General features: G+C 45.1%; 1 protein-coding gene across 1 annotated transcript in view; it reads left to right on the top strand.

The window, feature by feature from the left end:
* Positions 1 to 1146: 1146 nt before the first annotated feature.
* Positions 1147 to 13171, top strand: part of LOC311225761 (regulator of G-protein signaling 6-like) — a gene marked incomplete at both ends in the record, with an annotated part of 60779 nt that continues 48754 nt past the window's right edge. Inside the window, one exon of the mRNA XM_084311155.1 lies at positions 1147 to 1179. Coding sequence (XP_084167281.1) covers positions 1147 to 1179 — 33 coding nt within the window. The remainder of the gene's footprint in view (positions 1180 to 13171) is intronic.

The following is a 13171-nucleotide window of genomic DNA, read 5'->3' on the forward strand; positions in this document are numbered from 1 at the left end:
GTTAGTTTCTCTAATGAGGGCTCCTGAGCTGGCTCGAACAGGCGACAAACATCCTCATCAACACTCTCTCTATGCAACCATATGGGTCTCACTGGTTCAGAACAAGCCAGAGAATCACAATGGGACACTTCTGGATGTCAGCCTCACCCCCCGCGGGCCATCCGGCTGGGCGAGCAATCAAGCAGCGGCTAATTGGTCTCGTTTTAGAATGCTGTACCTCTGGGCTGTTTTGTTAGGACAGGCTCTGAATTTAGAATGACCGCCTTGGTGCAGGAGAACTGCTGATGCTCGGTCTACAGTGTGAATGGATTACAGATGAATCCATGGGGCACCACTTGACTTTGAGAAAAGGCTGTTCCTGGAAAGTTTTGAATGCGGTGACGTGCTTGACGTAACAGTTGGAAATGGCGTAACGCACTGCAAAATAGTATTTTTTTCGGTAGCCAACTTGTTCTCTGTGCAGGGTCCCAAGAAACTCCAATATTATGTAAAATCTTTACAATGTGATATTTATTTTACATGCTCTGCTGCCTCCCTCAGTAGGGCGGGCCATACTTTTTTTTTTTTGGAAAATCAATCGAGTGGGGTGTCTAAAATACGTGTTTTTTTGTGGGGAATTCAAATATGGGATTATTTTTCTAATCGGATAACTCCTACCTACATTGTTTTGGATTTCAAAATGGCCGATTTGACCATTTTTCACCCCTTGGCCATACATGGATGCCAACATGAATCTGAAGGAAATCCTAACATGCAAGGTGTCTAAATGATGTGTTTCTTAATGGGGAATTCAAATATGAGGTAATTTTTGGGATAGGATAACTCTAACCTGCATAATTTTGGATTTCAAAATGGCCGATTTTACCATTTTTCACCCCTTGGCCATACATGGATGCCAACATGAAGCTGAAGGAAATCCTAACATGCAAGGTGTCTAAATGATGTGTTTCTTAATGGGGAATTCAAATATGATTTCATTTTTGGGATAGGATAACTCTAACCTGCATAATTTTGGATTTCAAAAATGACAGGAGGAACTATCCAATGGACCAGCTAATGAGTGACATCTACTCCGGTCTGATTTGTCAGTGGAAGAAAGCTAATGCTCTTTTCAAGTCACCTGTTGTCAATAAAAAGGTGACCATCATGACCAAGCTCAAGGAGATGTGGAACCAGGCAGTGAGCTTTTATCTTGGGAGAAGCAAACTTGAGAGTTAAGTTGGACAAGTTATTTGATATTTTAACTTGCAAGTGCCAGATTACTAGTTGTGAGGAGGCAGGTTGTGAGGGTTGTGTGATGCAAGCCCACATTAACTGTTGCTGCAGCAAAGACAAAAAGATTCCTGTGAAAGATATTGCCTACATCAAGGGACAGAGGGAAAAGGTTGGAAGTAAAGAACCACACCAAATGGCTGGAGCTGATCTGCCTGAGCACAAGAGACAGGTGAAAACATTGGAAAGGAAGGGGATGGAAAAGAAGGCAGAGAAAAGGAGAAGGGGCAAAGAAGAAAGCTTTGCAGCAGCAGACAAGGTTGCCAGGAAGGATATTGAGAGCTTCCTTACAGTTCCTGAAGTTGAGCTCATTCCTGAAACTGACCCTGCAGCTTCAGCAAAGCTATGGAAAAATTATGATGAGATTCCAAACATCGCCCTTGCTAGTGTAAGGTATGGCATAGGTCTAAGGCCAACTGCAGCTATAGCAACTGCAGCTCTGATTGATGCAGGACTCATCTTAGAAGATGACACAAGTAAAGTGATTGATAAGAACAAGGTTAAGAGAGCAGAAGAAAAGTTGATGCAAGAGCTGGGGGAAGAGTTTGAGGAGAAGTGCAGGGAGGAGGGGGGGATCTCCTGTATCCTCTTTGATGGGCGGATTGACATGACCAATGTGATGATGGAAGCTGAGGGCAGTGACCAATCTTTTCCTGCAAAGATCAAGGAAGAACACTATAGTGTTGCTAGTGAGCCTGGCAGCAACTATCTGTTCCACTTTACATCAGAGAAAGCAACTAAAGAGGAGTCCCATGCAGAGAAGATTGCTAAGGTCCTGTTTGCCTGGCTGAAAGAGAGAGGTTCTGATAAGACCTTGTGGGCCATTGGAGGAGACTCGACCAATGTCAACACTGGAGTGAAGGCAGGTGTAATGCTGGAGCTGCACCTGGGGAGAAAGCTGGTCTGGTTGGTGTGCAACCTGCACACTGGTGAACTTCCACTGCGCCGTCTCATTGTTGAAGTTGATGGGGCTACTCTGTCAGACAACAAATTGTCTGGGCCAATAGGACAGCTCCTTGATTCTGTTACAGACTTGGAGATCAATCCTAACTTCACCAGGATCTTTCTTGGCCCTCCGCTGATCAAGCTGCCTGAGAAGATCATTCAAGATCTCTCAACTGATCAACACTATGGCTATAAGCTGGTCTGTGCAATCAGGGATGGAGTGCTTTCTGCAAGGCTGGCTCTGCTGGAGATTGGACCGGTAAACCACAGCCGCTGGCTCACCACAGCAAACAGACTCCTCAGACTCTGGGTGTCAAAGCATCAACTTAAAAGAAATAACCTGAATAATCTACAATGCATTGTGGAATTCATCATTGGAGTGTATTATCCATGTTGGTTCAACATGAAGGTCAAGCACTCCTGGATCGAAGGGCCTAGGCACATCCTGTTTCAGCTGGACTGCCTCAAGTCTCAGAGGAAGGAGGTGCTGGATGTTGTGATGCCAACTGTGAGAAGATCTGCTTGGTATGCCCACAGTGAAGCCATCCTCCAAACACTGCTGTGCTCTGAGGATAAAAAAGAGAGAATTGAGGGGGTGGAGAGAATCCTGGCCATCAGGGGAGAGGGGGATCCAGACACTCAGCTGGGAGACTCCTGTGTCAGGATCAGAAGAACACCTCACATCAATAGTGACGCTTCCAGCATTGGTGGCTTAATCAGCTGGTCAGAAGATGTGTCAGAGCCACCTCTCACCTGCTCCCTAAGCACCTCCGAGGTGAAGAACTTCATCAACACCCCCATGGGTTGTTAAAATGGTGACTGAGGCCTCTGCTAAGTACTTTTCACAAGAAAAAAGGGATGGAGGGATCAGGGCTCAGGAGACCAGCAGGAGGCTGATGTCCAAGAATGAATCCAAGCAGGACTTGTGCAACCTGATCAAATTTAAGAAGATAGATGATTGATGGAGCCCCATGGATTTTCTCAATAGGCTACATTGAGACGTTTGTTAAAATGGTTACAGAGGTTTCTGCTGAGTAGTTCTGGAAAGAGCTCACCTATTTATGGCTGACGTTGACTTTAAGTTTGTGTTTGTAGGTTGGTGGCTAAAGCAGTACAGTAGGAGATATTGCCATCCAAGAATGAGTCCAATCAAGATATTGGAACCTGGCAAAGTTCAAGAAGTCAGGAAATCGAGATTTAGCACTTAGGTGTTTGTGTGCATTACAAATACAATTTATTATTGTTAGTATTATTATTATTATTATTGATCTTTGGAGTTGTATCCAGTTATATACAGTTCACTTGTTAATAAATTTGATGGCTTTGTCATTATAAATGATTTCCCATATATTTTTTATCTTTGCAATTTTGTAATACAATACCAATGGGTTCAAATGGTAAAATCAGCCATTTTGAAATCCAAGATTATGCAGGTTATATTTATCCTATCCCAAAAATGACCTCATATTTGAATTCCCCATTAAGAAACACATCATTTAGACATATTGCATGTTAGGAATTCCTTCAGATTCATGTTATCATCCATGTATGGCCAAGGGGTGAAAAATGGTAAAATCTGCCATTTTGAAATCCAAAATGATGTAGGTTAGAGTTATCCTATCTCAAAAATTAACTCATATTTGAATTCCCCATTAAGAAACACATCATTTAGACACTTGCATGTTAGGATTTCCTTCAGATTCATGTTGGCATCCATGTATGGCCAAGGGGTGAAAAATGGTCAAATCGGCCATTTTGAAATCCAAAACAATGTAGGTAGGAGTTATCCGATTAGAAAAAGAATCCCATATTTGAATTCCCCACAAAAAAACACGTATTTTAGACACCCCACTCGATTGATTTTCCAAAAAAAAAAAAGTATGGCCCGCCCTACTCCCTCAGTGACAATGTAGTCTTGTTTTTCCAGACGTACTGTATCTCCATTAGGGTCGGGTTGACAGCCATCGACCACTGAGCCCCAACAACGTAAATAAATGTCTTAAGTCATTGGTATATTCTGCAGTTACATCACGATGACTGGTATTTTAAATAGTTCTTATAAATGGTAAATGGTGCATATAGCGATTTTATCCAAAGCGCTTTACAATTTTGACCCATTCACTCACACATTCACACACCGACGGTGGAGGCAACCATGCAAGTTGCCAACCTGCTCATCGGGAGCAATTAGGGGTTAAGTGTCTTGCTCAAGGACACTTCGACACGCTTCCCGGGAGGACCGGGAAACGAACCGGGAACCTCTGGATTACCAGACGACTGCTCTACCTCCCGAATAATTATATTATATGGCCCCACAAATAATTATAATCAGAATCATCGTCCATCGTGACAATTCGTACCCTAATCTCTGTACTGGTGTTTAAGCAGGGGGGAGCTCAAAACACACCTTGCAAAATATAGCATTGGGGGAGAACTGTTTCTCTGTGAAGAAGTTTTCCATCGTGAGGATGTACCTTGCTTAACCATGACTGGTTGTTTTTTAAACAGCGAGCAGACTAAAATAGCCAGCCAAGAGGGGCTTATAAGCGCTGTCAACATCCTGTGAGTCAGACTAATGGCAGCGCAGCAACATTCACACCTTCCTGCTAAAAGGGAGTCTCTTTACTGCCACAGCAGCTTTTATCACGCTCTTAGGGCATCTTCTCATTAGGAACGGGTGCTCTGTTTTCCGGCCTCGCTCCGTCCTTGAGAGCGAACTCTGTTCTGCGTACACACTACAATCTCGTGTTTCGTTCCCAAGCACAATTGAGGAGAGCAACACTAGTCTATATTTATGAATGAACTAAAACAGTTACACGGGACATTTTCGCTGTACCTCGGGAAGTAATGTACCTAGTTAAACCTACACGATGGGTTAGATACAGGCGAAACATATAATGAACAACGTAAAAGATAATATGTATATATACTTGATCGGCTATAGTCCCACTGAACACAACTAGTCACCTTGATAAGCCTGCGCTAAAAACATAGGTTTTGGCCACGTATGCCGCGCGTTAAAAACACGATGGGTTACAGACGGATCAGACACTGAAAAGTGATGAGAATATGGATGCTAAAACTTTACTTACCGATTGGCAGGCTAGGTGATGGACTAACGTCAGGCTGCATTACTGGAGGTAGTAATAGTGCGATGGGTTGTGAGATTGAACAACAATGTCGGGCTCCCTTGTTTGCATGGATGGGCTAACCGGCTGCGTTATTGTGGGTAGTGACTCCATTATTGTGGGTAGTGACTCAATAACGTAGGGATCACTGTGGTCGGTTTTTGGCCGATTATGCTGTCCACTGCTTCGTACCATGGACATTTTTCATTTTCATCGGATGACCTCCCGGATTTGCGCACTGCATCTCGTACTTTCAAATACTGCAGGCTCAACTTCTTCACTTTCGCTCGACATTGTTTGACCGATCTGCTGAACCCATGGACACTCAAATAAGCGGCAAATTGACCAAAAATATCTGCGTTTTTATGAGTATTGTCCAGTTGTTGCTGAATGTTCTTATCTGCCCAAAATTCCAGCAAGCATGAGATTTCGGAATAAGACCACAGTGATCCTTTGCCTACCATTATTATCTTGTTCTTCTCGGATAATAATAATAATAATAATAATAATAATAATAATAATAATAATAATAATAATAATAATAATAATAATAATAATAATAATAATAATAATAATAATAATAATAATGCAATTTATATAAAGTGCCTTTCTGAGCACCCAAGGTCGCCGTACAGGGTTAAAAACAAATACAATTTCACACAGTAAAAACACAGTATTACAGAGTTACATAGGGGAGCAGTTGTAATAAACTTAAAATGAAAGTGAGTATTCTCAAAGTCAACTTCCTGTCTGTTGTTGCTAGGCAACTGCGGCATGGGGGAACCATGCACGCCGCGTACATTGTGTATGGTTCATTTAGTGCAGAAACGGATCGGAAAAGCAGCAAATTAAACACAATCAAGGGTAATTTTCTTCAGTGCATCACAATGCCAAAGAGCTGCTGTGTTACGCTTTGTACTAGTAATAACATAATCAAAAATCCAAATCGAAAGTTTTATATAATACCAGTTGAGGCATCACGGATAGCTGGCGGCTATCAAGAGGGCACATGTAGACTCAGACGGGAGAGTCGATCAAAGCAGACCCTGGCCCCCAAGTCAAATCATACGTATGTCTGCTCTGCCCATTTCATAACAGGTGAGAATAAGGAACAAATATGTATATCGTAAATTAAGTTTTATTGACTGTGAGGCTGTAAACAGCAGAGAAATGTTAGCTGCTAGCTACTTCACCATATAACGTCAGAGTGACTTCGAGAATGCCAGAATGAACAGATGTGTTTTGAGACGGGAAACAAAGGTGGGGAGGTTATCTATTTCACGGATTTCTTGTGGTAGGGAATTCCAGAGGCGGGGGGGGGGGGCAGCAGGAGAAGGCTCTGGATCCCATGGTAGTCAGACAGGAAGGGGGAGTGACAAGTTGGAAGGAAGAGGAGGATCTGAGTGACCGAGAGGGAGTGTAGGACTGGAGAAGTTCCGTGAGATAAGGAGGGGCTAGGTTATGGAGGGCCTTGAAAGTGAGTAGTAATACTTTGTAGTCAGTACGTGACTTAACAGGCAGCCAGTGAAGTTGGTGAAGAACAGGAGTGATGTGGTTGGTGGAGGGAGTTCTGGTGATAATTCGGGCGGCTGAGTTTTGGACCAATTGGAGTTTATAGAGGTACTTGTGTGGGAGACCAATGAGGAGGGAGTTATATGTAATCCAGGCGGGATGTGACCAGCGCGTGAACAAGAATAGCGGTGCTGGTGGGTGTAAGTGAGGGACGGAGACGATTGATGTTGCGTAGGTGGAAGTAAGCGGACCGTGTGTGGGATTTGAATGACAGTGTGCTATCGAGGATGACACCCAAACTCTTAACCTGAGCGGAGGGGAAGACTGTACAGTTGTCAATGGTGAGGGGAAAACGTATGACGTTATGACGTTGTGTGTGTCAGCAAGTTGATACAGCAAGCCTCTTCCGTGTACAGTTTGGTACAGTTAGCTTGCACACCACGCCCTGTTCCGTCGTCGGGGACGCTGGTGCGCACCCGAGACCACCTATTCCAGCGGTCCCGTCTTGGAGCGAATCAGCGTCCCCGGTGACAGGGGGAGCGTTCTCATCACACTTATTTTGGTGCAATCGCGCTCTTATTTGACCCCGAATGGCTAGTGTGAAAGCCCCCTTAATGTGACGTTCCTGAGCTTTGAACAACCATGAAACACGGCCCTAAAGAGGTCGAGAGCTGAACGATGCAGGGATGTTACAGTTCCGTTGTTACTCCAAAATACATTTAAAGGCCAACTTGCAGGTTGTATTTTTGTTCAATAAACAATGTGACTAGGCCAACGCTGACTTTCATGAAGAGGGAAAAAAAAGTATCGAAATTGACCCAGTTTTAGCGTTTTTATCAAACATTTTGTCGACCAAACCACAACCTCCACGCACATGCATATTTTAATCCATGTTTCATAGCGTGCGCGTGTCATCTTAATGATGACGTCACAGCAGGTGCAGGGCAGCGAGGGGCTCTGAGAATCACACGCAGGTAGTGGCAGGAAGCAGAGAGCCTTGCTACTACTAGCTGAGGAGCTAGTCTCTGTTTCACCTAACACTATTGCTCCGTGATCATAGCCATTCATCTCTAAAGCTAACCACTATTTGTAAAAGCCACAACCACGTTACCATATTTGCAATAATGTAAATCATTGTGTCGTTGTACATATTGTGTATAGTTTATAACGTTAGTAGCTAAGTTAGCTAGCTTGGTAGCCAGCATTCTCGAAACTCCTAACATGGCCCGATTTAAAATTGTTCTCTCCTCTTTGTATACAGTACCTTTGTCCTCACAAGTATTCTGCCAGGGAACTTATGGACACGACAATAGTAGTAGTTATAAGGTGTTTGAGCTTGTAACGTTAACGTTAGTTAGCTAATAGCTATCGTGGTAGCCCCTTTCGTGACTGTGATGCACCGAGTGCTATCCGAGGGGGCTACTATCGTATCAACATGCCGCAACGTGTAGCTTGCACATTTTACTCATTCCCAAAACTCTTTTACATGCACGACAGTAGACATAATGCTAACGTTAGCGGGGTAACGTTAGCCAGAGCCATATAGCCAGCTTGATACTATGACCCGGGGATAAGGCGACAGCCCACAGACCAGTAGCGCTGCTGTACTGAACAACAGGCTTCCTAGTGGTACATGTAGTTCTTTTTTTTACGACATTAAAAACCTTATAACTACCTTGTTTCAACCAGTTGTAGCTGGTCCATCAAAGTCTCTGACGATTAAACCCATTTGCGTCTTGTAAGGCGTCCATTTGGATCAAGGAAATAGCTTTCTGCACTAGTCAAACTCCATTGTAGTGGATCAGAAGTAGGGAAAGTTACCTGGAGTGACGTCACGGCCCTGCTAGCGTCTGATAAGCTTTTTGATTTGCTTGTGCATGTTATTCGTGCGTGGACCTTTTTAACCCTTTCTGAGTGCCATTTCCGGGGTCAAATGGAAAAAAATAAATAATGAAATTAGATACCAATGATGTAAACTACCCATAATTGAAGAGTAGGGTTTAACCTGCAAGTTGGCCTTTAACCTTTGACACAGTTTGAACAGGCTGACTCTAGAGGCATGTGGCAGGGCCTCAGAACAATGACAGACTACAAAGGAACCCCCCTCAAACTGAACAGTGACATCTCCTTAGCAAATGATCTCAACTCCTTCTATGCGAGGTTTGAGGCTGTGAACAACAACACCAGCCTACAAACCACGGCAATGGGGGGGGGGGGGGTCTGCTGATGGAGACTCAGTGTTCAGGGTAACAGAGCATGAGGTGAGACGGATCTTTAAAAAAGTGGATATCAGGAAGGCAGCAGGACCGGACGGCATCCCCGGCCGCGTCCTAAAAGTCTGTGCCGACCAACTGGCCCCGGTATTCACTGACATCTTCAACCTGTCCTTGGAACAGGCCGTCATCCCCACCTGTCTGAAGAAGTCCACCATCATCCCTGTACCCAAAAAATCTACGCCCGCTTGCCTCAACGACTACCGCCCTGTAGCCCTCACCTCCATAGCCATGAAGTGCTTTGAGAAGCTAGTGAAGGGCTACATCTGTTCCTCCCTCCCCATCAACCTGGACCCTCTGCAATTTGCATATCGCCCCAACAGGTCCACGGAGGACGCCATAGCCCATGTGCTGCACACAGCAGCATCACATCTGGACAAGAGGCAGGGGAACTATGTGAGAATGCTGTTCATCGACTACAGCTCAGCATTCAATACCATAGTCCCCTCCAAACTCATAGCCAAGCTCAGGGACCTGGGCTTGAACTATGACCTGTGCCAGTGGGTCCTGGACTTCCTGACGGGCAGACCCCAGGTGGTAAGAGCCGGCAACTGCACCTCCTCATCCATCACGCTCAACATAGGGGCCCCCCAGGGCTGTGTTCTGAGCCCCCTCCTCTACTCCCTGTACACACATGACTGCGTAGCACAGCGGAACAACAACACCATCATCAAATTTGCTGATGACACAGTAGTGGTGGGCCTGATCTCTGCCAACGACGAAAGGGCCTACCTGGAAGAGGTAGAGAACCTGTCACAGTGGTGTCAGGAGAACTGCCTCTCCCTGAACGTCAGCAAAACAAAAGAGATGATTGTGGACTTCAGGAGGTCGGGGGTCAAGGACTACAGCCCCCTCAGCATCGACGGGGCACCAGTTGAGAGAGTGAACAGTTTCAAGTACCTCGGAGCCCACATATCCGAGGACTTGACATGGACCACACACATTGACAGTGTTGTGAAGAAGGCACGACAACGCCTCTACTTCCTCAGGCGCCTAAGGAAGTTCCAAGTCAGTCAGAAGATCCTTAGGAACTTCTACTCATGTACAATAGAGAGCATCCTGACCGGCAACATCACCTCCTGGTTTGGGAATAGCACTGCAAAAGACCGTAGCAGACTACAAAGAGTGACACGTTCAGCCGAACGCACAATTAGAGGGGGGCTTCCCACCCTCCAGAACATTTACAACAAGCGGTGCAAGGGGAAGGCTAAGAGAATTATTAAGGACTCGAGCCACCCGAACAACTGCCTCTTTGAACTGCTGCCGTCAGGCAAGCGATACCGGAGTCTTATGGCGAGCACAGAAAGACTCAGAAGGAGCTTCTATCCCCAGGCCATCAGGCTGCTAAACGAACAATAATCGCTAAACGAACAATAATCACTATGCAACAACCATCAAATGCACACAGCACACACACCCACACGCACACACTCACTCAAACAAACAACACACTGCAGCACCCACTCTCCACACTTTAGATCACACAAACACACTTACACTTTATATTTATTGATAAAGGATTTGCACTACAACTCGTACACCTACTGTGAATTGTACCTAAACTGCACCTCGTCCATTTATGCCTTGCACTATATAGTATTGTATATTAGTACACTGCACAGTATTGTATATTGTATGGTAACTACGTCTACGAACATTGTACATATGTCTAAACTGAACACTGTGACCTCTTTTTTTACTTCTAATTTTTACTATTTTTACTATGTTTTTATTTCATACTTATCTTGTCATGCACAGTCTCTGGAGCGCAACAGTAAGAAGCATTTTGTACAAAAGTATTCTGTACTTCTGTATGACAACTATTAAAGAAACTTGAAACTTGAACTTGTCTTTTCTCCCGACCAGCCAAGCAGCTCGGCCAGAGAGACAGGATTTGAGCGATTATCTTTCTGTTTTCCTCCACACATGAACAATTAACTTCAGTGCATGTAGCTACAATCCAGCCTCACTAATGATCAGAGGGATTATATAGCAGTGGTACTGCTGGCTGAGGGAGAAGACCTCCACTGGACTGTAAAAACACTTTTCAGCTAGTTGATAGGAAAACACTTTCTTTCAACGACCCCCTCAAAAAGAAACTGTAGAATGTTTTTCAATTTGTCCTGGGGGGGTATTCCTTTGGCAAAGGCAGTTTTGAATAGAGGCAGGATCCGTGAATAGGTTTCTTTCAAAGCTATTCTGACATTATTCATGCTTCAGCGTATATAGTATCCGTAGCAGGTAAATTGGTTTGGATAATGATGATGGGCTGCCAAGGGCACTCAATCAAATGTGCCTGGGTGTGTATGTCTTTGCATATAATGTGTGTGTGTGTGTGTGCGTGACGTGCTCGTGTGAAACGCACACACACACATCCAAACTGGTGTGCATGCTTGTGTGTGTGTGTGTATGTGTATGGCACTCGCCACTGCCAGTCAATTGTGTGTGCGTGTGCAAGTGTCCATAATAGCCCACTCCTTAGCACGTCCCCTCAAACCAGCCACTCCCTTGACGGCGGGGATTTTCCAGTCTGTTGCCTTGTTTTATGTGCAGCAGGCTGTCTGTCACAGGGGGCTGTCACACTGGTCCTCCCCGGTGTGACAGATACATTGGCGAGGCTGCGCGGAGACGTGGCGCTGGGGCCTCCTCGTCATGACGAGGCATGCTAGCGAGCCCCAGCAGTCCGTGACTGGGTGCTTTTCCAGCAGGCCTCATTCTCACCTATCTCCCCGGGGGCAGTGGACACCAGCTGGCGCTCCTCTTCATTATGCGCCCAGGATGAGAGAAAAGTTTGTTTATGATACATTCTTGCTCCCAATAAGTTAGTGTTGTGCTGACTCTCAACTCTTATGGTCAAAGGCAGTGTGGAGCAGGAGAGGTTACATGTGGATATTCAGTAGTTACGTTATTACTAGGCCTCTCGTTGACTGTATGAGAGAGGAATGTATTGTCATGTGACTATATCAGCTAATCTATTCATTTATTTATCTGTTTTATTTGTATGTGTTTCCCACATACCATGCATATTTTTCAGCATGGAAAAGCATAAAAGACGACTACAGTCTATGATGAAAGCTATTGGAGTTATCGTGTTTACAAGTAAGATATGAACGTTTGGCCTGATTTTGGCACTGGAGAAAAGGTTGGGACCATGAATGTGCACCGCAAATTTGAAAAACTGTAAATGAAAGCTATTACGTTCGTGCAGTGGCAGTCAGGGTAAGGAATATGATGACGCATGTGTCTCAGACTACCGATGACCGCTGAATCATTAATGGGCCCCTATTACTGCCTCATACGTCTTTTAGCTGCAGTTCACTCATTTCTCAAGACTGGTTTTTGATAGTTTTAATCCACTGTCTTTTTCCCTTTGGAGTAGGACTGTTCAGTGGGGAAATGTGTGTCTCCTTTAGTTCCAGTCTGCAAACCACTGTTCATTGTGGCCTATTTACTTCCTGGTTGGCGGACATGTTTACACGTCGTTCCTGTTGACTTCACGTCGCTAATGGCGATTCTCAGTTCTAAAGTGTTTACTGTACACTGTACATTTCCATGGACACGCTACACATCTGTTTCAGTAAATGTTCCTGACATCCGCTGAATTGTCTCTAAAATCATCAGTACGTTTCATAAACTGGCAGCTCCCTACTCTAGCGCTCTTTCTCCTCAGCCGCTCGCTCAAACACCCCGCGCACCATCAGCCAGTAGCCTGACTGCCAGGCTGAGATGAGGACACAGGGTGGCAGACCAGAGTGTATACAGCCCTGGCAGCCTGGGCCCTCAGTACCATTGTTGATAAGATGGACAAATGACAAAGGGCCCTAGATAAACACATGCACACACACACACACGCACGCACGCACGCACGCACGCACGCACGCACGCACGCACGCACGCACGCACGCACACACACACACACACACACACACATACACACATGTACTACAGTGCCTCAAATGCAAACATATGGTAACACCATACACACACACCTTCCCCCTTGATAAGCGTTTATAGCGCATGGCAGCAAGGGGGGCAAAGTGC

This window comes from Notolepis coatsorum, assembly GCF_963971535.1.
Source record: "Notolepis coatsorum genome assembly, chromosome: 3".
In the NCBI taxonomy this organism is placed as follows: Eukaryota; Metazoa; Chordata; class Actinopteri; order Aulopiformes; family Paralepididae; genus Notolepis; species Notolepis coatsorum.